General features: G+C 45.2%; 1 protein-coding gene and 3 pseudogenes across 2 annotated transcripts; 2 read left to right on the top strand and 2 right to left on the bottom strand.

Moving 5' to 3' along the window:
• Positions 1-2,117: 2,117 nt before the first annotated feature.
• Positions 2,118-3,119, bottom strand: LOC100397134 (melanoma-associated antigen 4-like; annotated as a pseudogene).
• A 1,920-nt stretch (positions 3,120-5,039) lies between these two features.
• Positions 5,040-14,043, top strand: LOC144581070 (uncharacterized; annotated as a pseudogene).
• Positions 10,564-12,103, top strand: LOC118150570 (eukaryotic peptide chain release factor subunit 1 pseudogene; annotated as a pseudogene).
• Positions 14,044-18,313: 4,270 nt separating the features above from the next.
• MAGEA10 (MAGE family member A10) lies at positions 18,314-23,446 on the bottom strand. 2 transcript variants are annotated; one of them, XM_035288470.3, is made up of 5 exons: positions 23,365-23,446; positions 22,494-22,524; positions 21,768-21,866; positions 20,656-20,726; positions 18,314-20,570 (listed from the first exon to the last, which is right to left on the bottom strand). In XM_035288470.3, the coding sequence occupies exon 5, from the start codon at positions 20,503-20,505 to the stop codon at positions 19,417-19,419; it is 1,089 nt and encodes a 362-aa protein (XP_035144361.2). In that variant the 5' UTR covers positions 20,506-20,570; positions 20,656-20,726; positions 21,768-21,866; positions 22,494-22,524; positions 23,365-23,446; the 3' UTR covers positions 18,314-19,416. The 2 variants fall into 2 exon arrangements, with proteins under 2 accessions (XP_035144361.2, XP_035144362.2); XM_035288471.3 differs by lacking the exons at positions 21,768-21,866; positions 22,494-22,524; positions 23,365-23,446 and having other exon boundaries at positions 19,282-20,570; positions 20,656-20,800.
• Positions 23,447-25,577: the final 2,131 nt, after the last annotated feature.

Raw genomic sequence — 25,577 nt, forward strand, 5'->3', positions numbered from 1 at the left:
AGATGGCACAGCCAGAAGACTTCTACAGGGAGAAGGAATGATCCCTGTCAGGAGGAAAGCAGGTGATTCTAGGCTGTTCTCTGGGGACCAATGACAAGCTGGTCAGCAGGCCAGGTTCTAGAGTCAGACAAAACACATGGAAGTGACCTGGGGAAATGTGCTTTAATTCTGGAAAGTGCTAGGACTGGACAGAAATGCTCACATCTGGGCAGAGTCAGGTCTTGAGAAAACCAGCATACACCAGCCCTAAATGGTATTTGATTCTCATTGTCACCTCCAAGATCTTTCTTTTTCTTTTTGTCACCTGAGAGACATGGTGCAGTGTTGAGAAGAGACATGAAGTACCAGTCAGGTCAGCGTCAGGCTTGGGGGAATGGAAACAGCATGGGCTTTAAAGAAATGTCCTGCTATTACGTCCCAATTCCCAAGCCCTGTGAGCCCTGAATTCTTCATCTGTGAGCAGATGTGATAAGCCCTGTCTAGTAGGACTGTTGGAGTGCGTGTAATGTAGGTGAAGCACCTGGCTCAGGGCCTGGAATTAAATTAGAAGTTTAAGGAATGGCAGATGGCTGTTATTTGTAATATTATTTGACGCCAGGCCCTAGGACTCTGGGATTTTGCTGTTGTCGTTGTTCTCCAGGACTTATCAGAGAGCATACAGCTCAATAGGACATGAAATAATTAGACAAAAAGGAAGTTTCATCCATAAAAGTCAGTAAGTGGTTGCCTCTTACAGAATGCACTTCAAACTTTGGGTATATGAGAGTTTTCTCCAGCCCAATGCAGCTCAAAGCTCCTAGGATTTGAGTCAAAGACCAACTCCTTCGCTCTCATAAGCTTTTCTGTGCAAACCACTATTTTCATTCATTTTGTCACCACCAAAAATCTAACCCTTGCTTACAATTGGTCAAATTACACTTGAGATAACGTAGTTAGAATTCATATTTCATAGAGTCAGCTCTAGTTCTCCATCAGGCAGAAAAGCAACTGGCCAGTGGCTTCTGGGCGTGCTTCCCAGGGAGCTTCTCTCTCAGAAAATGCTTTCAAATGATGAGTGTCCATCACCTAGCTCTTACACTGTCTTCAACAGCACTGGGACAAAAGCACAGGATGCCATCCATTCCTGACCCACTACTCTCTGTTCATCCACCATCAAAAAGGAACTGCTCAGAGCAGTTTTCCATTATGGGCTTTTCTCACACCCTCTGAGATTCTGACCCTGGATACCCCACCTGCCCGAATCAGCTTCCTCCGAAGAAACTGCAGTTTCCCAAAACCCAAAAGGCCCCACATAGGGCATTTACATGTGGATCACTCTCACCTGGAGCCCTACACCCTCACCCTTCTCTTAATTTTTTCTCTACCTCTTAGAGGACTTCTCACCACCTCAATTATATGACTGTAGCTCCTAGAGTCTACTACCCTCTGGGTAGGGTGAGTCTGGCTTACCTTAGCATCTCCACTACTAACCCAGGGCCTTCCACAGATCAAATGCTCAGTTCACAGAGAAGAAATTATTTATCCAGATTTAATTTCTCTTACATTCTCAAAGAAGCCAAGGAACTCCAGGTATACATATATTTTTTAAAGTTTTACAGGACAGACTGAGAATAAGGCAAGAATTATTATGTCCTTCTCCCTGTAGGAGTCCTCTGGCTGTCCTATCTCTCACCCAGAGAGCCATGTGATATTAACAACTATTTTGATATAAAAATTCACATGGGACAGTAACTTTTAGACACCTGGGTACCACTCTGGTTAACTTAATTTCTGAATCTCATCAATTTTGCTGATAATACATTCATATTTCTAAGTGAATACTTATTCCACTGCTGTTACTTTGTCCCAATTCACAAAATAGAATGCATTCCCCAATCTGAATAAAAAGCAAGACTTTTACTCCTAAACTATGTAAATAGCAATATGTGTGACTACAGTCATTCATCAATTTGGATGCTGAAATTTATTCAACCATCCATTAAAAGGAACATTTGAACAATTCCAAAACAAAGATAAATCTCAACATCACCCAATAGAACAGAAACCCACTACTAAGAATGCTGACTGCTCTTCAAAGACTGAAGAATGGGCCTCATGTCAAATAAGGCAGGGTAAACTACTGGACAGGGCCCTGGAAAGCGCACTGACCCAGCGCTCCTCCCACTGGCCTTGGGTGCAACTCATGCCCAGACTCCCTCTCCCTCCTCTCTCAAACCCTCTTCACACTAGGGTGGATAGGAAATGCGACCTCTTGTAATGACCTTGACAACATGCTCCAGGGCTCCCATGCAGCTGGTTTCAGCAAGCCCCCTTGGACCCCACAGGAACTCATAGCGTGTGGGATCACTGCCAGGCACCTGCTGGTACTCCAGGTAGTGTTCCTGCACCTAATCTTGGATGAGCAGCTTTCTGGGTTCCCCAAAGACACTGTGCTCTCTCCCAACATACACCTCCATTACACTCAACTGCTCCCAGATTTTCTCTCCTCAGGAGCCCATTTGCCTTGGATTGAAATCATGCCCAGACAATTATCAGGACGCCTGTCTTGGGCATGCTCTGATTATTATCAACTACAGGCCATCGTAGGAGAGGCCCAGGCAGGTGACAAGGGTGTAGGTGCTGCTGGTGGGGTGCACTTCCTTCACGTCAATGCCAGAGACTAGATGCATGGATTCAGAGGCTTTGTTGAAGATCATAGGAAAGAGGTGCTTGTAATTTTTGGTGACACTCTCCAGCACTTCTGCCTTTGTGACCAGGTCCTTGGCTAAATACTTAAAGAGCAGAAAATGAATCAAGTCAGCCACCTTCTTACTGAGTGCTGCTCGGAACACAGACTCCAGGTTAGGAGGGGAGTTTGCCCCCTCCTCTTCTTGGTTCCTGGAGTCCTCAATGGATTGCCTCCATAGAGTGAAATTGATGGCAGTGGGGAAGGCAGACTAAGGACTCTCGAGAGGACCTTGTAATGCAGCAGCAGGCACATCCTCCAGGGTTCCTGGGACCAGAGTAGAGGAGGAGGAGGTAGCATCAGGAGCCAGAGCACCCATCAGGCCCAGGGCTTCTTCTTGGGCCTCAGGGCCTTCCTTGGGCTTGCAGGATTGACTCTTCTGCTCAAAAGACATGATAATTCTGGTCAGGGCAGCAGGCAGGGGTGTGGGCAATGGAGACCTGCAGGCTTGGAGAGAGAGGGAGTGTGTGAGAGGCCTCAGCTGAGAACAGAACCTTGGAGGCTCTAGCAAAGGCTTACTTACAGATCTTCGGTGCTCCTCTAGGGCCTCCTGGGGATCCTCTGGGGCTTCCTAGCCATCCCGGCCTGCCTGTCCCCTGAGAACCTGAAGAAAAAAGTGAGAGGGCACCTCAGGGTACAACAGGCAAGCAGAGGCTGATTCTGTAGGACTGACAGTAGGGAGGATGAGGCCAGGCACTCTGGAGTCCCATGTGTTCTGGGACAGTGGGGGGCATTAGTGTGCATTCAGTTCATTGCTGGCACTAGACATCTGTACCTCTTTTTCCCTGTGACCTGAGGACACTGCCTCAGATTAAGGCCTCAGTATCTATTTCCTGGAGCTCCTGGAAGAGGAATCCATGGGCCTTCAGGCTCCCACTGCTAACAGGAGGGTAGGCTGGACTCCATGAAGCCCCCACCATCTTGGGGTGGATGGTCCCCTCTGTGCTCAAGCAAGGACCTCGCCTTTGTCCTGGAAAGACCTGGATCCCATCCTTTTGCTGGCCTGAGAAACTCAGATCAAGGGTTCACATCCCTGATGGGGAACAGGACATGAGGAGACACATCTGGCTGCATGTGCCCAGGTCCTCCTGGGTAGGACAAGAAGAGATGTTGAAATTCTTTAGAATCCATGTGTCCTGGGTGAGGTTCCTGACCTGAATGCAGCCCCCTCAGACCAAGGCCTCCCAATCCCTGACACCAGTGATCTCAGGGTAAGGAAGGGACCTCACCAGACAGCCCTGCCCATGCTCTCTGGGTTGATAGCAGGGGAAGGGCAGATTTCTGTGGAGTTCTCAACTGTGTTCTGGCCCAAGGGTACCCTCAATCCTCCCTCATGTTTCTCACCTGAGCTACAGAAAGATCTTGGAACCACCCCAACTGTTGATCAGATGGGGTCCCCTGTGTTGACCTGAGTCACCCTCTGAGAACAAGTTCCTCACTTCCCTGAGATCTGAAAACAGGAATGAGATGAAGCTATATCCTGTCACCTCCACATGAGGTGTCCAGGTATTACCCCTTTGGCTCTGGGGTGAATGTTACTATAACCTCCTGTGGGTTACTCATCTTCACTCCTGATGGGGCCTGCCCTTCCTCAACCTGAAACCCTGTGAGATGACCAGATAGCTCCCCTTTACTGCAAGACCCCATCTTCCTGAGGGCTCCTCAACTTTCTTCCTGTGGCACAAATGAGATTGGCACATAGGGCCATCCTTGATGTGGTCCCCTCTCAGCAATAATCAGGGTACAGCCACTGTCTGTGGGGGTCCCTTCTTTCTGAGATGAGGTATCCCCAATCTTCATGAATGGGGCACACCTTGGGGTCTGTGGTACTGGGACTCCTCCTTCTATTGACCTGAGTCACCACTGCTCTGACCACAGCCTTCTCTCTGTCATCCAGAAGGTGCAACAAGCATGGGGTACAGGTGGCCACTGTGCACTGGACCTCTCAGGGACTCCAAGGTACCCTGAGTACTCTGTCTTCTTCCTCTCCTTGATCCTGGCAGGGTTGGGCCCCACCCCTTTGCTGACCTGAGTCTCCATCCCTCTGATTCCCAAGAGGGAAAAAGGAGGCACTTTGGTCTCAGGGGTGGAGTGGGACCCCTATCCTGAGAACTTGGGCCCCCTGAGGCCTCCCTCTACTCCCAGCAGGGTTTGGGCCCTCCAGAGGAGCGGAGACTCCCCTGAGGTCCTGCTCATGATACTAAGTCCCTTCCCTCCTTCAGCCCTGGATGTGGACGTCAGGATCCATGTGCCTGTCTGTCATTTCTTGGCCTTCTGTGTGTTGACTGCAGGGGAAGAAATAGATTCTGCCAAGATGGCGTTGGGGATGGGGATGGGGATGGGGATGGGAATGTAAGTAGGGTGGGGATGGGATTAGGGATGGATATACGGGTTAGGATGGGGGTCAAGTTCCCTCTCAGTGTCCTGACCTTGATGCCTGGCAGAGCCTGGACCTAGCCATTTCCTGACTGGCCCTGCCCCAGTCACACCAAGGTCTGACTGCAGAATCCCCTGCAGCTTAAGTGACAGTGGGGAATGGGGATGGTCCAGCCTGAGAAGTCTGTCCCCGGGTGGTCCAGGGCTGGCAGCAGAGACAGTGCTAGATTATCTGGGGTCTTCTACCTGGGTGGGGGCCTCCTCAGTCCTTCCTCAGGGTCTCACCTTGTCTTCCCATGGAACCTGGGCCCACTCTCTTCTGGTGATCTCAATCGGCCCCTCAAAACTATGCCCTTAATTATCTCTGACCGGCAATGGGCAAGTCAGTGGCATCACATCCAGCCACTCAGGTCTTCCCTGGGTTGAAAACAGGAACACAACCAGATTCTGCCAGGATGGGGGTGGAAGATGGGGGATAGAGTTGCCAACAGTGGAGGGTGGGGGAATGGAGATGTAAGTGGGGGAGGGAGGTAGGGATGGGAATGAAGTTTGGCATGGGAGTACCCTCAGCTCTCCCCTAGGTTCCTAACTTTGTTTCCTGGCAGAATCTTGGAGCTGTCCTCTCCTAACCAGTCCTGCCCTGGTCACACCAAGCTCTGTCTCCAGAATCCCCTGTGACTTAAGTTAAGAATGGGGATGCAGGGCCCTCAGCCCTGGTTTAAAGTCCTGATGTTAATGCCTGGAAGAGCCTGAGCCCTGCCCTCTCCTAACCAGCCCTTCCTTGGTCACACCAAGCTCTGACTCCAGAGTCCCCTGAGGCTTAAGTGGCAGGGGTTGGCAGGGTGCGCTGGATGACTCAGCCTGAGAAGTCTGCCCCCAGGTGGTCCAGGGCTGGCAGCATGAGTGGTGCTGGATTATTTGGGGTCGTCTACCTGGGGTGAGGGCCTCCTGAGTCCTTCCTCGGCGTCTCACCTTGCCTCCTCACAGAGCCTGGCCCGCTTCCCTCTGCCAATCCCAAGCCGCTCGTCAGACCAAGAAGCTGGCTTCTCTCTAATCCCCAGTGCACAAGTCAGTGGCATCACATCTGGGCACCCGTGGCTTCCCTGGGTTGAAAACCTGGGTGGAACTGGATTCTGTCAGGAAGGGGCTATACCAAGGGTGAGGGTAGGGATGAGTTTGGGGGTGGGATAGGGATGCACATCTTCACTAGCAATTGGTCTTTTTTATTATTTTAGACATTCTAATAGGTGTGTAGTGGTATCTCATGTTAGTACACAATTCTCTAATGACAAAGGACGTTCAGCACCTTTTTATGCTTATTCGCCATCTGTATATCTTCTTTGGTGTAGTGACTGTTCAGATCTTCAGGTATTTTCATTTATTTTCTATTGTTGAGTTTTAAGAACCCTTGTATATTGTAGAGACACGTTCTTTATCACATATGTGTATTACAGATGTTTTCTGCTAATCTGTAGCTTCTGTTTTTATTCTCTTAACTCTATCTTTGAAAAGCACAAGATTTTTATTTTAATAAAGTCCAACTTGGCTAATTTTTCCTTCATTGATGACACTTATGGTGTTGAATTTTTAATCTCATAATTAAACTAAAATTTATGTAGATTTTCTCTTATGCTTTCTTTTTTTAAAATTTTACTTTAAGTCCTGGGGTACATGTGCAGATCTTGCAGGATTGTTACATAGGTACACACATGCCATGGTGGTTTGCTGCCTCCATCGCCCCATCACCTTCATTAAATATTTTTCATAATGTTATCCTCACCACCTGCTATCCCTTGTCTAGGCCCCCCACCCCCAACAGACCCCAGTATGTGATGTTCCCCTCCCTCTGTCCATGTGTTCTCATTGTTCAACACCAACTTATGAGTGAGAACATGTAGTGTTTGGTTTTCTGTTCTCGTGTCAGTTTGCTGAGAATGATGGTTTCCAGATTTATCCATGTCCCTGCAAAGGACATGAACTCATCCTTTTTTATGGCCACATAGTATTCCATGGTGTATATGTGCTACATTTTCTTTATCCAGTCTATCATTGATGGGCATTTGAGTTGGTTCTAAGTCTTTGCTATTGTAAACAGTGCCACAATGAACATACGTATACATGTGTCTTTATAATAGAACAATTTATAATCCCTTGGGTATATACCCAGTAATGGGATTGCTGGGTAAATGGAATTTCTATTTCTAGGTCCTTGAGGAATCGCCACACTGTCTTCCACAATGGTTGCACTAATTTCCACTCCCACCAACAGTGTAAAAGTGTTCCTATTTCTCCACATCCTCTCCAGCATCTGTTGTTTCCTGACTTTTTAATGATCGCCATTCTAACTGGCGTGAGATGGTATCTCAATGTGGTTTAGATTTGCATTTCTCTAATGACTGGTGATAATGAGCATTTTTTCATGTCTATTGGCCACATAAGTGTCTTCTTTTGAAAAGTGTCTCTTCATATCCTTTGCCCACTTTTTGATGGGTTTGTTTGTCTTTTTCTTGTATATTTGTTTTAGTTCTTTGTACATTCTGGATATTAGCCCTTTGTCATGTGGGTAGCTTGCAAAAATATTTTCCCATTCTGTTGGCTGCCGGTTTACTTTAATGATTGTTTCTTTTGCTGTGCAGAAGCACTTAAGTTTAATTAGATCCCATTTGTCTATTTTGGCTTTTGTTGGCATTGCTTTTGGTGTTTTAGTCATGAAGTCCTTGCCCATGCCTGTGTCCTGAATGGGATTGCCTAGGTTTTCTTCTAGGGTTTTTATGGTGTTAGGTCTTATGTTTAAATCTTTAATCCATCTGGAGTTAACTTTTGTATAAGGTATAAGGAAAGGGTTCAGTTTCAGCTTTCTGCACATAGCTAGCCAGGTTTCCCAACACCATTTATTAAACAGGGAATCTTTTCCCCACTGCCTGTTTTTATCAGGTTTGTCAAAGATTTGTTGTAGGTATGTGGCATTACTTCCAATGCCTCTGTTCTCTTCCATTGGTCTTTATCCCTTTTTTGGTTATGCTTTTATGCTTTCTTATAGAAGTTGTGTGGTTTTTGCATTTTGCATTAGATTTATGATGTACTTAGAGTTAATTTTTGTGAAATTTGTACGGATATGTCTAGGTTATTATTATTATTTTTATTATTATTTGTGTATAGATGTCCAATTGTTCAGGTACGATTTATTGGAAAAAACTATATTTTTACCATTATTGCCTTTGTTTCAATTCACCTGACTATATGTGTGCCAGTTTGTTTCTGAGCTCTATTCTGTTTTATTAATCTATGTGTTTATTCGTTGCTAATGCTTATGTCCTCTACCAAATTCACATTTTGAAGCCCTCAGCCACAGTGTGTCTGTATTTGGAGGTGGGGCCTTTAAGGAAGTAATTAATATTAAAAGAGGTCATAAGGGTGGGGCCTTGATCCCACAAGGTTAGCGTGCTTGTAAGAAGGGACACAGGAAAGCACTCTTGTGCTTGCATGAGAGCTCTGTGTGTGTGTGTGTGTGTGTGTTTGTGTGTTTCTTTCTCTCCCCCCTCCCTCTCTTGCTCCCTCCCTCCCTTTCTCCCTCTCACCATGCACATGCACAGATGAAAGGACAAGAATGAACATAATGAGAACGGGCCATCTGCAAGCCGGGAATAAGTAACTGACCCCTCCAGTCCTTTATCTGTGACTTCTAGCCTCCAAAACTGTGAAAACAATTAATTTCTAATGTGTGTCATTTTGTTATGGAAGCCAAAGCTGACTATGATATAACCCCAGGTTACAAAATGTTTCCTCTGTTTTCTCCTAGAAAAAAATAATTTCAACATTTAGGTCTATGATTCATTTTGAGTTAACATTTTTGTGTGGGGCAAGGCATGTTCAATGGTTAGTTTTATGTGTCAACTTGTCTAAATTATAGTACTCAGTTGTGTGGTCAAACACTAGCCTAGATGTTGCTGTGAAGGTATTTTGAAGGTATTTTGTAGATGTGATAAACATTTAAAATCACTTGATTTTAAGGAAAGCAGCTTACCTCCGTAATGGGGGTGTGCCTCATCCAATCAGTTGAAGTTCTTAAAAGACCAAGGTTTCCTGGAGAAGGAATTCTACCACAAGATTGGAACATAAAAATACTGTGTCAGTTTCTAGCCTGCTGGCCTTTCCTACAGATTTTGAACATATGTGACCTCATAATCACCTGAGACAATTCCTTAAAATATCTTTCTTTATCTCTCTCCCTTTTTAGATAGATAGATAGGTAAAGTATGGATTGAAATTTAGTTTTACTTATGGATATACAACTGTTATAGATCAAATTATTGAATACACTATCATTTCTCTTCTTAGTTTTCATTTGCATCCTTATCAATAATTAGTTGTCTATATATGCATATACATATGAATCCATTGCTGGACTTTATTCTCCTCCATTGATATACTGCTATAATTATGACAATTCCACACTATCCTGATCATTGTTAGTTTATAATCCTTGAAATGAATTAGGATAACCTTCCCCAACTTTGTTCTATTTTTTTAAAGTTTTCTTTGTCTATTCTAAGACCTTTGCATTTCTATATGAATGCTACAGTAAGCCTTACTATTTCTATTTTTAAAATTCTGGAATTTTGATTTTTATTGCATTGAATCTATCAAAAACTTTGAGGGCAAATGGCATCTTAATATTCAGTCCTTTGACTAATGCATAAAGTTTGTATCTCTATTTACTTAGATCCTCATTAAATTTATCTCTGTAATGTTTTAGTTTTCAAAGGACAGATCTTATGCAACTTCTGTCATATTCATCCACTTAATATTTATTTTGTAAAAATAAATGTTACGTGTGAAAAAAGCAATGCAATGCTATTTTACATTGCATTGCTTTTGTAGCAATTACCAATTGCTCATTTCTAGTATAAAAATACAAGTATAATGATCTATATTCAGTGACATTGCTAAACTCTTATTAGTTTTAGAAGCATTTTTAGATTGATAGAGTTGTCTGCATATACTCTTATTTTCTGTAAATAAAGACAGCTTTACTTGTCCCTTTCCAATATGGAGACCTTTTTAAAAACAAAAAACAAAAAACTTATTACACTGGACAGATCCTCAGGCACATTGTTGAACTATTCTACTCAACACCACCCTGTCCCATGAACTCATCAGTCTTAGATTTTAGTTTTCTACTTGCAAATATTCTGCATAATTTATGACATGAAAAGAGGCCTAATTCACTCTACACTGTTAAAATCCAAGCCTGGGTACTACATCTACTGAGATGAGCATGACCCCACAGTTGAAAAAAGACTCATAAGATATCCAGTGGAGCGAATGTATTCATTGGAGTTTGACAGCTTGAAAGCAGCGATTTCAGACTGAGAAAAACTGAAACCCCGGCCAGTGTCCTACGTCAGAGCCACCGCCGCCGCCGCGGAGGAGCAGCTGCTGCCGCCCAGTACTGGGCCCTTAGGGAGGAGGAGGCGAGAAGATGGCGGACGACCCCAGTGCTGCCGACAGGAACGTGGAGATCTGGAAGATCAAGAAGCTCATTAAGAGCTTGGAGGTAGCCCGCGGCAGTGGCACCAGCATGATATCCTTGATTATTCCTCCCAAAGACCAGATTTCACGAGTGGCAAAATTGTTGGCAGATGAGTTTGGAACTGCATCTAACATTAACTCATGAGTAAACCGCCTTTCAGTCCTGGGAGCCATTACATCTGTACAACAAAGACTCAAACTTTATAACAAAGTACCTCCAAATGGTCTGGTTGTTTACTATGGAACAATTGTAACAGAAGAAGGAAAGGAAAAGAAAGTCAACATTGACTTTGAACCTTTCGAACCAGTTAATACATCATTGTATTTGTGTGACAACAAATTCCATACAGACGCTCTTATAGCACTACTTTCAGATGATAGCAAGTTTGGATTCATTGTAATAGATGGTAGTGGTGCACTTTTTGGCACACTCCAAGGAAACACAAGAGAAGTCCTGCACAAATTCACTGTGGATCTCCCAAAGAAACATGGTAGAGGAGGTCACTTAGATTTGCGTTTTGCCCGTTTAAGAATGGAAAAGCAACATAACTATGTTCGGAAAGTAGCAGAAACCGCTGTGCAGCTGTTTATTTCTGGGGACAAAGTGAATGCGGCTGGTCTAGTTTTAGCTGGATCTGCTGACTTTAAAACTGAACTAAGTCAATCTGATATGTTTGATCAGAGGTTACAGCCAAAAGTTTTAAAATTAGTTGATATATCCTATGGTGGTGAAAATGGATTCAGCCAAGCTATTGAGTTATCTACTGAAGTCCTCTCCAACGTGAAATTCATTCAAGAGAAGAAATTAATAGGATGATACTTTGATGAAATCAGCTAGGACACGGGCAAATACTGTTTTGGCATTGAAGATACACTAAAGGCTTTGGAAATGGGAGCTGTAGAAATTCTAATAGTCTATGAAAATCTGGATATAATGAGATATGTTCTTCATTGCCAAGGCACAGAAGAGGAGAACATTCTCTATCTAACTCCAGAGCAAGAAAAGGATAAATCTCATTTCACAGACAAAGAGACCAGACAGGAACATGAGCGTATTGAGAGCATGCCCCTGTTGGAATGGTTTGCTAACAACTATAAAAAATTTGGAGCTATGTTGGAAATTGTCACAGATAAATCACAAGAAGGGTCTCAGTTTGTGAAAGGCTTTGGTGGAATTGGAGGTATCTTGCGGTACCGAGTAGATTTCCAGGGAATGGAATACCAAGGAGGAGACGATGAATTTTTTGACCTTGATGACTACTAGATAGTCGACATGGGTCCAGCAAAACGTGCCTCACCCTCCAGCATCCAACCCAAGGAGCATACCCATGGTGGAATCCAAACAGATCCCTGCCTTACAATTGGAACATTTCCAGAACTTAATCCATGAGCATTGGATATTGAAAAGAAACCGAAACAAAACCAGACCCAACCCTACACTTTGGTTTGTCACTTTACACTTTACATTTGTTCCTAAATGCCACTTTGGACTAATTTAAAAAAGAATCCCAGTTTTGACTTTTACTCTATGGCAAAATTGGTTGCTTTTGTATTTTATGAAAAAAAATGATTTTTTTAACCTTCATACATAGAAGCAAAAATACTTTAACTGCTGTAAACCTTCAAAAGTTAATAGAAGTGAGATCATACTGTTTGTTTCTTATTTTGATTGGAGAAAAAATTGAATTGCTGCATTTTGCAGTGACCCATTTACATGGCATTCTCAGCTTAGACTGCATAAGAAGAAATACATGTGGTGAAATGTTGGAACCATTTCTTTCTTGGTCTCTGTTTAATGTTGAAAGGGTGAGCTAATAGGAGGCAATTTCAACTTCACTCCCTCATGCTACCTTGTCCCCCTCCAGACTGGCAGTTTCAAGGATGCAAATTGCATTGCAAAATCAAACTGACTCATGAAGCATTTGAGCCAGTGCACTGTTTACTTCCATCTGTTTGCAGACATATTTGTGCCCAGCGTTTGGGAGCCCTTTGTATCGATGTTCTGACAAGGGTCCCTATAACCTTAACCTACTTGAAACCAGTTTGGGATGGATATGATGGGGCTTCTGTGCTCTTGCTGGGATTGGGAGAAATAAAACATGCAATTTAAGTGGAAGCGAAAAAAAAAAAAGAAACCACAGGAGACTTCTATGGCTACTTTTCCATTGGTGGGATGGAAAACTTCCTTGACAGTAGCCAAGTGAGTGGTCTTCAAGATGCATAAGAGAAATTTTTTGGAGGGAAGTAGGGTGATTCACACCTACACATTAACTTCAATACAGCCATATTACCTTGGAGAGATTTCCGGTAAGATGTACAAAAACTAGATAATGGTAAATGGTGGGTGAAAACAGAAGGAAGCACTGAAATGGGTGACTTTGAGGAAAGGCTTAGAGGAAATACTCTCTCCCTGCCATATGACCCACCCAAGTTGAACAGGGGAAGAAAGGAGCAAGGCTACTCAGTTTGGGAAAGCTCTTTAGGAATGCTAAAGAAATGTCCCTTTTTTCTTCAATCAGAGCATCCTGGCTTTGTCATCAAACTCCCCTCTTCCCTCTTGCCATTCCCCTTCTTCCCTCCTGCCCACAACAATGTCCTTATGGTGCTTTGTGACATCTAAGCCCCTCACCCCCCAAGATCCACCATTGGCTAGGTAGTGGCTTGCTGATCCATAAAAGCTCAGGAGTATGGATTCATTGTCACGGGGGATGGAGATGTATATATAGGGAGGCCAGGAGGTATGGAGTAGACAATTGAGAGACACTGACATGGCAAAGACGTCCAGGAAACCACAAGCCTCCAGCCCAGGTGTCGAAGAACAACCACCTACCATCACTAAAGGGGCAAGGAACAGGAAAACCCCCTATCAAACTAGGTCCAGAAGTCCTATCAAGGTGAGAGAACCACCCAAGCTCCTCTTAGTCTTCCCCTTGACTCCTCCCTCCCAAGACTCTTACCCTGTCCTTGGCTGGCACACCCCCACCCCAGGCTGTACCCCTTCTGCTGAAGCCCCTGCTCCCACCTCTTCTTCAACCTCTTTTCCAAAAGTAGTGCCCTTCTGTGATCTCTCAGTTGTCCTTCCACGTTCCTAAGACAACCAGGAAGGGAAAAGGAACCGTTTGAAGGAGTTCCAGGAAAAAAAAAAAAAACTCTCCAAAAAAGATCACTGCTTCAAGAAAACCTGAGGAAGGAAGCAGGCCAAAACTTTCCAGCCTCTGCAAGCAGCTGAATGAGGAACCCAATCAAAATTAGCCACAGCTGGACCAAAGCAAGGAGACCTCCACCATCTCCAGTGTCTCACTGGGCAACCAGTAATTTCCGGGCAAGACCTGACACCTCAGATTTACCTGAGAAGTCTCCAGAGGTCTAACCCCAAATAAATAGCCAACAGAGTCTAGAGTACATTTCACACCCCACAGGGTACACCCTGTGGTGATCAAAATAAAATAACCTGTTGCAAAATGATAAGGATGATGATGATGATGATGATGATGATGTGTGTGTGTTGTGTGTGTGTGTTGTATGTGTGTGTGTGCGCGTGCAATCCAGGATGGTGGGGAGGGAGGAAGGAGGGAAGAGGTGGAAGTTTGGGATCCTCTTCAATTTCTTTAAATTCAACTTGTCTTTCTTTAGTTTCGTAGGGTGGAAGTCTTGGTTATTGATTTTACATTTTCTAATATAAACATTTAAAATATGCTATACATTTCCCTCAAGGACTCCTGTAGCTGAATCCCTCAAAATTTTGTATGTATATTTTTACTTTCATTCAACTTAATGTATATTATAAAATTCTCCTAAGACTCCATCTTTGATCCATAGGTTATTTAGGATCACATTTTAAAATTTCGAATATATGAGCATTTTTTCACTTATCTTTGTGTTTGATTCTGACCTTAATTACATTATGGTCTTCAAGAAGCATCTTCGAGAAGTTGCTTTTTATTATTTCTAATGTTTTCAATTTGTAAGGTTTGTTTTATGGCCCAGAATGCCATCTATCTTGGTAAATATTTCATGCACACTCCAGAGGAATGTTTATTCTGCTATTGCTGGATGTGGTGGTTTTTTTTTTTTTTTTTATTTTAATCATGTCCTCTATATTCTTCCTGATTTCCTGCTTACTTTTTCTCTGAAATACTAAGAAACAATTCAAAGAGTTTTGACACATATATAGTCCCATGAAACCACAACCACAGTGAATGTGCAAAATATATTAATCATTCCCAAAAGTTTCTTCCTGTGCTTTTACAGTGAAACCATTCCTTTAGTAGAAGTGACTCGAGGTGAGCAGAAGTGAGCATCTGCCAACCATGAGCATGTTCCCTATTAACAAAAGCAGTTAGGCACAGAAAGTGGCAGTTGCTTTTACCCACAAGCAGCATCAAAGAAGAAAACCAGATTGATAGTGTCATAGAAGGCCAGCTTGATGGTCTAGTCATAGGCTGTTCCTCCCTTTCTTGTGCATGGCCTGCTCCCAAGTCTGGCTCTGCCTTCCTGGCCTCCCTGGCTCAGATGAGTGACTCGTACCACCTCATCATCTCCCCTATCCTCCACAGACTGGATTAAGGGTCTTGCCACTTTGTTTTGTTACCTGATGTTTCCTCAACATGTATTCAACAAAATGTTGCTGAATGAATGGATGAATTACCAGGCATGGTAATTTGCTGACTCAAAGCGTGGAACCTTCCCCTGCCTGAGCCTCCTGCCTCCATGAAGAAACCCACAGTTCCCTTACCTTTGCTTGCATCAGTTCAGAATTCTTGTGGAAAATACCACTGACAGGGTAACTGCAGATGCCTTTTCCTCAGGCCCAAACACTGTCTCGGAAGTAAAGATGCTCCCAACAGAATGGTGTGTGATGCTTCTTGCATTGGACCCCACATATTCTGTTAGCTAACAATGAAAGGTACCATCTCCACAGGGTTTCCATCCAACTTACCCATGTCCACACCTTAGGCCAGCCCTCTACCCCAGACAGTCTCTGGTGGCAACACAGGCCAGTGATTACAGCCCCAAGTCACCTGTCCCCTTGTGTGCCAAGAGCTCAGAAGCCACAGGAGGCCATCTGAGTCAGGGACACCAGCTGGATCATTTTCAAGGCATGTCCACAGAAGCCCTTCATCCGTAGAGTCTAAGCTGATTCGTCCTGGGGCACTATTCCTCCAATTTCCCCTCCATGCAGCCATACTACCACCACCTTCCAATGATCATTGGCATTCCTGGCAAGTCTCAGCTGTTGGTCATCAGTCAGCAACCCACTCACATAGCCCAACCTCTATGAAGGGTTCCCAGGGGATAAAACGCCAGCCCCACAGTAGGCACAAAGACAGCTCCCAGCCTTGGGATGCTGGCAAGGGTGCGCAGGATCACTGGAGTGGTCAAGAGAGATAGCTCACCCAGAATGATGCAGGGAGCCAGCCATACTCTTCCTGACAGAAGGAGGGGAATGTTGAATGAGCATAAGGTGTCTTGCAAGCAGCTGATGCATTCAGCTAACAGGCCTGCCCATTCAGATCACATAGCCACATCCTGTTGGTGATGATGATGTCCAGATTTCCCAAGCGTACCTCTGTTTGTTGTCCCGTCCTCCTTCACCACTTCCCACTTCTCTCCCTCAGGTCTCTGCTCCCATCGGGCTGAAATCTGGATTCAGAGTTCTGAGTGCCAGCCTGCCTGGGGCTCTGTGGACTTGGTTTGACATGTGGTCTTGCTCATGGACTCTAGTAATTGCTCTTCCCTGCATCCTCCCAATGTACCTTGTGAGCAGAGGGTGTTTTGTCTACTCTCCTTCCCGGCTCCTAACCAAATCATTTGAAAGCAGAGGACAAGTTGAACATCCCTTTCAACATAAATTTCACCATAAATTTGACTTTGGACAATGATAGTTAGACAAGTGCTATAAGAGGGATTTCCAAGAATGGTACAGAACAGTCAGAGTACTTCTGTAGGGTGTAGGCATGCTCTGTATCACAGGGTAAGCAGGTGATTCTGGGCTTCTCCACTGTGTTCTGGGCACATCCTCCAGCAGAAACCAAAGTGACAAGCTAGGCAGCAGACCAGGTTCCAGATTTGGATAGGAGAGAACACCGGGGACAACCAGGGGAAGGATGCTGTGATGTGGGAAAGGGCTGGTTCTGAAAAGAAATGCCACCTCCTGGGTGGAGTCAGCTCTCAAGGAACCTGGGGATTGACACAGGAGTTCCCTGGGTTAATAAGGTCCACAGGCCACCCTGAAATGGTGTTTGATTCTCATTGTCACCTTATCTAGGCCTGTTACTGCTACGTTGGCCTCAGAGTCCTTATTTTTGTCACCTGAGAAACATGGTACAGTGCTGAGAATAGAAACGAAGTACTACTCAGGAGGTCGGCCTCAGGCTGAGAGGCATGGGAACAGCATGGGCTCTACAGGAATTCAGACCAGGAGTCTTGTTCCAGCCCTGTTACTTACTAATCACGTGATTCTGGAAAATGCCCAAGCCCTGTGAGCCTTGGGTTCTTTATCTATGAAGCAAGTGTGATAAGCCTTGCTCAATGGCACTACTGGAGTGTGTGCAAATAAATGAAGCACCTGGCTCAGGGCCTGGGGTATTTAGAAGTTTAATGAATGGCAGAGGGCTGTTATTTCTGATATCATTTGACCCCAGATTCTACCACAGTCTACTCTGGAATTTTTGTTATCATTGTTATCCAGTATATCTCAGAATATTCAGCTCAATGGGACACAGAACCCCAAATCAGTCACAAATGTTGCTTCATATATAAAATTCAGCAGATTTTCCCTCTTAGAGGGTATATTTTCAAATTTTCATGTGCAGGAGTTTCTCCCTGCTGAATGCTGCTCAAAGCTCATGGAATTTGAGTCAAGGATCAACTCCTTCCTGCTCTCCAAGCTTCTTTTCCATCCAAATCATGATTTTCATTCATATCATCACCACGCAAAATCTAGCTCTTGCTTAGTGTTGTTCAAATTACACTAAAAGTAACCCAATTAAAATGTTTCTCTAATGGAGTCAGCTCACTTCTAGGCATCAATTCATAGGCTTATTGATTATGAGACCCTTATCTCTCAGGAGACTCTGCATATGATATGGACATCTATTATCTAGTTATTATGCAGTGTTCAACTGCACTGAGACAAGAGTGCAGAACACTTTCCATTCCTGCCCCAGGTGGAGACTCCTTTCTGTTCACCCAAAAGGAACTGCTCAGAGCAGTTTTGCATCCCAGGACTTTCTCTCAACTATGTGAGACTCTGAGTCTGGCACCACACAGCTTCTTTGGATTCATTTTCACCAGAAGGAACAGCAGTTTCTCAAAGCCCCAAAAGTCCTGGTTCAGGGGATGTACACTTGACTACTCTTACCTACAGCCCAATACCCTCATCCCTGTCTTTCTTTCCTCTAGGTCATAGAGCACATCTCGCCACCTTATTACTTGACTGCAGCCCCTAGATTCTACTGCCCTATGGGTAAAGGTGGTTCTGGCTTAATTTAGCATTTCCACTACAGACCCATAGCTTTCCATAGACCAGATGCTCAGTGGATATTTGGGGAGGAAATGCACAAGTGAGTAAAGGTTTCATTTATTACAGTTTAATTTTGACTCAACAAGATCCAGGGATAAAACTTCTAATTTTGCAGGATGATAAACTAAAAATAACAAAGAAAAATACCAACACTTAAAATTATTTTCTCTATTTTACTAATATTTTTTCATATTTCCAAGAAAATTGCTATTCCAATTCCATGTTATTTTATTACAGATTACAAATAAGATGGAAGGTTTCCTAATATGTTTTACAAAAGAGCAACACTGTTTCTTAAACTGGATAAAGAGAAATACATGTGTGACTTTAGATTCTGAAACTCATAAACATTCTAGTACAAGTAACAACATTTTAAAACACCAAGAAGAGTCTGGGTGCAGTGGCTCACACCTGTAATCCCAGCACTTTGGGAGACTGAGGCGGGTGGATTACCTGAGGTCAGGAGATTGAGACCAGCCTGGCCAACATGGTGAAACCCTGTCTCTACTAAAAACAAACAAACAAACAAAAATCAGCCGGGTTTGGTGGCATGCACCTATAATCCCAGCTACTCGAGAGGCTGAGGCAGGTGAGTCGCTTGTACCAAGGAGGCAGAAGCTGCAGTCAGCCGACACTGCGCCACTGCACTCCTGCATGGGTGACAGAATGAGACTCTGAAAAAAAAAAAGAATAAAATACCAAGAAGAAAAGCAAAGAAGTCCCCAAGTTATCCAAAGAGAACAGTAAGACAAAGATGTTAGGCACTGTATTTTCCTCAGCCTCAACCTGGCCCTGGACTACATACATCACTGACTTCTCTTGTCATTTGTTTCCATAAATTAAAAACAATGACATGTAATTATAGATATTTATGAAGTACAATTTGATATTTAGATTCATGTATATGTAGTATAATAAATCAGGTAGTGTATCATCACCTCATGCACTTATCACTTCTTTGTGGTAACAATATTGAAGAGCCCTCCTTCGAGCTGTGTTATAATACATAATATATTAATGTTTACTAGTCATCCTACTGTGCAATAGAAAACTAAAACTTATTCCTCCTATTTAGTTGTAATTTTCCATGTTGGCTAATCATTTCCAAGCCTATCTTCTCCTTCTCCCCAGTCTCTGGTAACTACTGATCTACTCTCTACTTCCATAACATCAACTTATTTTTTAACACTCCACATATGAGTGCTATAATGCGGTATTTGGCTTCCCTTTGAACACACAGTGAAGAGTCTATCCGACTTTATTCAGGATAGGAGAAGCTGGCTATGGCAGTAGTATCATCTGTGGTGGCAACAATGGCCTGGGCTCTCTCTTCCTCATCTTTCAAAGCCTCCTCATACCACAGTGGGAAGGATCTGGGATCACTCCCATTTACCTTGGCCAAAAATTTCAGGAGACTCATCTTCCTAAGTTCATTGTGGGCCCTGGGACCCCAAAGGAATTCATACTGTGCAGGATCACTGCCGGGCACCTGCCGGTACTCCAGGTAGTTTTCCTGCACCCAATCTTGGGTAAGCAGCTTCCTGGGCTCCCCATAAATGAAGTGTTGCATCCCATCATACAGCCCCATCATATTCAGTGCTTCCCAGATGACCTTCTCAGGGGTGCAGTATCCCTCTATGAAGATTATGCTTAGGATAAATATGAGAATGCCACTCTTTGGCATGCTCTGGACATCACTCAGCATCCCATCATAGGTAAGGCCCAGGGAGATGACAAAGACAAAGGATTGGCCAGTGGGGTCTACTTCCTTTATATCAAGGCCAAAGACCAGCTGCATGCACTCAGAGGCTTCACTGAACATCACAGGAAAGTGGTCTTCATAATTTTTTAGGACATTCTCCAGTATTTCTGCCTTTGTGATTGGCTCCTTCATTTGATACTTGAAGAGCAGGAACTCCACCAAATTCATCACCTTTTCATCTATCTCGCTTCTGGATAAAGACTCAGTGTCTGGCAGGGCCTGTAGGGTGCTTGGATTCTCCTCCTCTTGGTTGCTAAAGCTATCAGATTGGCCTAATGGAAGGGACGCAATGATCGAGGGGGAGGAGCAGGCTATCTGAGCACTCTGGGAAGGATCTGATGTCTCATCATCAGCAGAAGCCTCCTCTGAGGTGCTTGGTATTAGAGGATAGCAGGAGGAGGAGGAGGAGGAAGAGGAGGAGGAGGGAAAAGAGGATGGAAAAGAGGAGGAGCAGGTAGAAGTGGATGAGGAAGCATCCTCCTCCACAGCCCGGGGAGCCTGTGCACCCTCGAGGCCCTGTGTCTCACTTTGGGATTGAAGGTCTTCTTCAGGCATGAGACGCCGACGCTTTGGAGCCAGAGGCATGATGACTCTGGTCAGTGTAGCAGGTGGGAGTGTGGGCAGGAGTTGAGTGATGGGAACCCGAAGGCCTGGGGAGAGAGGGAGGATGTATGTGGCCACTGAGAACCACAGCTGAGAACCACACCCTGGAGGTTCTAACAAAGGCCAACTTACAGGTCTCCTTCAGTGCTGCTTTGTGGTATTCCACAGCTCTTGACCCCTTGGTCTCCCTGTTCCCTGAGAACCTGAAGAAGGAAGTGAGAGATAGCTCCTCAGGATGCAGCCAGCAGAGGCCACAGCTCCAGGACTGGCAGTTTGGTAGGTGGAATTGGTGCAGTGGGGTTCACTTTGCTATGGAGCAGGTGGGGTCCTTGGTGCACATTCAGGTCATGCACCTCACCTTGAAGCCTGGCACTGTCTGGGCCCTCTCTGTTCTGTGATCTGATAACACTGTCTTAGAACAAGGCCTCACCTCACAGTCCCTGGATCTCCTGAAAAAGGAACTGAGGAGCCCTCAGAGTTCAGGCTGCAAGCACAGCCCCAGCCTCTGAGTGCTGTCAGGAGGATGGGCTGGACTCTGTGAGTTCCCCACTACTCTGGAGTGGATAGCCCCCTCTATGTTCACACAGGGCTCTTACCTTTCTCCTGGAAGAGCCTGGACCCTGCCCCTTTGCTGACCTAAGAAATTCTCAGATCAAAAGCTCACATCCCTGATACAAAATAGAAGACATGAGGGGACCCAGATCTGGTGGAGCCACAACTATGGAGGTCCTCCCAGAAAGGACAGCAAGAGGTGACCATATTCAGCTGAGTCCATGCGTCCTGGGTGAGGAGCCTGCTTGGTCCTCATCTGGATGCCTGATGGGGCCTCAGACCCTCCCTTTGTTGACCTGAGGCCACTTCCCTAAACCAAGGCCCTATCTACAGAAGACATAGAAAGAGGAAGTGAGGGGAGTCCAACTACCCACAGTTCACTGTGAATTCCCACGGCTGACAGAAGGGTCAGGGTGTTGTTGGGTCCTGTGTGTTTGGAAAATGGGGTTCCCTCAGTCCTCACCTTGACTCCTGGCAGGGTCTGGGACCCTCCCTCTGCTGACCTGAGTGTGGCCCCCTTAGACCAACACCTCTCCCTCTCAGAGACCAACTGTCCTTGTATAAGACAGGGCCTCAGCCGACAGCCCTGACTAGGTTCTCCAGAGTGACAGTAGGTTCATGGCAGATTTTTGTGGGGCCTCCATCTGTGTTACAGCCTGGGGGCACCCTCAAATTTCCCTCAGATTCCTTACCTGGACTCTTGTCACATCCTGCCACCCACTGTGTCTGTCACACAGAGGGGCTCCCTGTGTTGACCTGAGTCACACTCTGAGAGCAAGGTTCTCACCTCCCTGAGATTTAAAAAAAAAAACAGTAAGAATGAGGCACATCCCATCCCTCCTGTGGGGTGTCCACAGCTGATATCTCCCCTTTACAACCAAGACTGCATTTCCCTGAGGATTCCTCAACTTCCTGCCTGTAGTTAAAGTGAGCTGGCCACTTAGTGCCAATCCTGATCAGCACCCCCCAGAGCTTAGAACAGGGGACAGTCAGACTCTGTGGCATTCCTTCTTTCTGGGCTGCAGATACCTCCAGTCCTCACAAAGGGGGCACACATTGCTGCAGATTCTGGGACTCCTCCCTCTGTTGACCAGGTGTGGAACCATGTGATAACTTCTTAGCAACCCTTCGGCCAAGGACCCCAGCTCCCTGAGACCGAGGAGGCAGAAATAGGGGAGGAGGCACCACATGATCACACTTGCATGGGATTCCCAAAGCTGACAGAAGGAGCGGATTTGGCGGGAGCAGGGAGGGGGAGGGGGACAGGGCAGGGACTTCCTCTATTTGGGTATCCTCCAAGTATTCAGCTTCACTCTGACAGAGCCCAGCCCTTTCCCTCCTGCTGAATCGTGTATGGGTCTTGCACGCCAAGGCACCATCTCCCTGGGATCCCTGGTGAGAAAATGGGGGCTACTTACCTTCCTCACAGTCCTGCCTGGGGTTCCAGAGCTGAAAAGAGGGACAAGTTTTTTAGTTCTGAGATGCAGGGATCTGCTGAGTCCTCCCTCAGGGTTCTGGGACTCCTCCCCCTGCTGACCTGAGACTCCACTACTCAGACCATTGCCCTCTCCTCATTGACACGCCAAAGGCACAGCAAAGACACATCACATGGGCCACCGTGCTTGAAACCGCCCAGAGCTGAGGTCTCCATTGATCTGGACTACAAGTTCCCATGAGTCCTCTCTCTTCTTCCTTCTCTTGACTCCTGGCAGGATTGCTCTCTCTTCCATCTTCCCCCCCCGACCCCCCCAACCACCGCCATTGACCTGAGTCTCTGTCCCTTGGATTCCGGAGGTTGAGTGAGGAAGTGTCTCACTCTGAGACAGGGGTGGGGTGGGCATCCTGTCCTAGGATCCCCTCATGCCTCCCTTGTCTCCCAGCAGGGCCTGGGCCCTCTCTCTCTGCTCCCCCAAAAGCGCATTCATAGTACCAATCTCCTTTCTTCTGTCAGCCCCAGATGCGGAGGTCAGAATTTGTATTCCTGGTCCATGCCCAGGAGTTCCCAGGACTGGCATCAGGGGCAGATCCCCTCCTGAATGTGCTGACCTTCATGCTTAGCAGAACCTAGGCGCTGCTCCCTCCTAATCAGCTCTGCCTTAGTCACAACGAGCTCTGATTCCCAGCGTCCCCTGCGGCTTAAGCGGCGGGAGAGAGTGGGGGCGGGGATGTGACCGACCAGCCTGAGAAGTCTGCCCTCAGGTGGTCCAGGGCTAGAAACAGGCAGCGCTGGATTATTTAGGGCTTTCTGTCCGGGTTGGGGGCGTCCTCATTCCTCCCTCAGCCTCTCACCTTGCCTCCTCACAGAGCCTGGGCCCGCTCTCTTCAGCCGATATCAAGCCTGTCTCTCAGAACGAGAATCTCGCGTCTCTCTGATCCCTGAGGCGTAAGTCAGTGGCGTCACATCCTGCCCCTGGGGCTTCCCTGGGTTGACAGCAGGGGCGGAGTGGATTCCGCTGCAGTTGCGGTGGGAGTGGCAGAGTAGGAGTGGGAGTCCAGATGGGGTGGGGTGGGGCTGAGGATGGGGTTCCGGCAGGGGTAGTGGTGAAGATAGGTGTGGGGGTGGAGACTGGGATGGGAATTGTGGGGATGTGGGTCGTGGTGGCGGTGGGGTCTTTCAGTCATCCCTCAATTGTCTCAATCCTGACTCCTGGAATAGCCTGTACCCCTGTTTCATGCTGAGGATGTCTGCTCCCCTTATATCAGGTTTCTTGACTTGGAGTCCTCTGAGTTGACAGTGCAGGGAAGGTTGTGATCAGGGTGACAACATTGCCAGGGTCTTCCAGGGCTGACAGGAGGGGCTGACCTGTATTCTGTGGCCCCTTTGTGTAAAGCGGGTGGACCCTCAGTCCTTACTCAAGAGAGTCCTCCTCCTGGCTTCTGGCTCTTTGATGAAGTGATGGGTGGGAGATGCTCTGTTTCTGTTACCTCTAAGCATTTTCCCAGCTGCACTTCTTGCAGAGCACTGTTGCAGGTCCCAGGCCAGATTGTGGTGACCTCTGCGAGAAGATACACATCTTCCCACGGGGGCTCTTCCCAAGCCGGAAGTAGACGTGTCATTTTTTTTTTTGCCCTAAAGGGTATATTTTCTACAAGAAAGAGGCTGAGCATCGGGGTGTGGAGAGGTCCTACTATTTTGAGTTTAGCTAACATTTTATAGTCCAATGCCGTGATTTCTATTTTTCTAACTTTCATTCCTAGTAAATATATATTTTAAATGTCTGCCAAGTGTATATTTTAAATATATATTAATGTTATATAATGTTTTAAATATATATTAATGTTTTATATATATATAACATTTCACGAAAGAATACCTACCTTACTCTTTGTGGTTCACCGGTTATCCTATTTCTAGTCTATTTTTTATATTCTAATAATTTCTCAAAAAGACCAGTCGTCACTATGGTGGCTTCAGGTGGTTGTCAGTACAGACTCCAGAGTCATACTACCTCAATCAGCCTCACCTTTCCTGATGTCCTGATATCACTCCAGGGTTACCGGCATTGTGGTTTGAGGTGCTGCCTCAAATTGTGCAATAAAGCAGGGCCAGAAGTTTAAGTATTTCCTCCCACTCATCCTATTTGCCGTCTATGCAGGCTACAGACCTCCTCAAATGCACTGTTGTCTTCCACTCCCCCTACTCCAAACACAAGATCCAGTTCAACATTCTGCAGTCTCCTTAGGGTTCTATCATGTTTTGCTGCATAGACTTTGTTGAGTGTTGATTATGGTTTTTTTCCCTTCTTCCCTCCAGGATTGATTCTGGAGTGTAAGTTAGGAATATGCACTTGATGCTCATTTTGGCCTAAAGGTAAGGCACTAACTCTGTAAACAATTTAAGGAAAATTCACACTTTTCAAATATTCTGTTCTCCATTAATAGATATGGTATAATGCTTTATTTATTTGGGACTTCTTTCACCTGAATCTAAAAGCAAACTTTTACAGTTGCTTCCATGAAGATGTTGCTCATTTTTGCTAGGATTTTTTTTTTAGGTAATTTTTGGAGATTTTTGCTGTTGTTAATGGGATTTTTTAAATTACATGCTGTATTTATTTACTACTTTTGTATGGCCAGTTTCTTGATTTTGCTATAATGAGCTTCTACAAAATGTTTTTCTTCTACAGTCTTTTATTCATGTAAATATTCCATATGTCTATTCCTTTGAATTTTCTTTAAAGGTAGCATTGTCTCCAAATATCTCTCTTTTCCAAATTCGTATGTCTTATTTATCCTGGTACCCATAGCTCTGGTTATGTGTTTCACTGCAGTTTTGAACAGTAGAGAAACTAGCATACATTTTTGTCTTGTTCTTGGCTTTATTAGGAATTCTTATAGCATTTCACATTTAAGTGCATTTGCTATAGATTTTAAGTAATACAAGTTCTGTTCTAGTGTTACTTTTTCTTTCTTTTTTTTTTTTTTTTACCATTATCTTGGGTTAAATTTCTTTGAAATGCTTTTTATGTAGCCATTGACATAATGAAGTGTTTTTTCTCCTC

This window comes from Callithrix jacchus, chromosome X, assembly GCF_049354715.1.
Source record: "Callithrix jacchus isolate 240 chromosome X, calJac240_pri, whole genome shotgun sequence".
NCBI lineage: Eukaryota > Metazoa > Chordata > Mammalia > Primates > Cebidae > Callithrix > Callithrix jacchus.

What these genes read in the sequence shown, in the direction of transcription:
- MAGEA10 (XM_035288470.3), bottom strand. Translation starts at nt 20,505, where the DNA reads ATGCCTCTGGCTCCAAAGCGTCGGCGTCTCATGCCTGAAGAAGACCTT.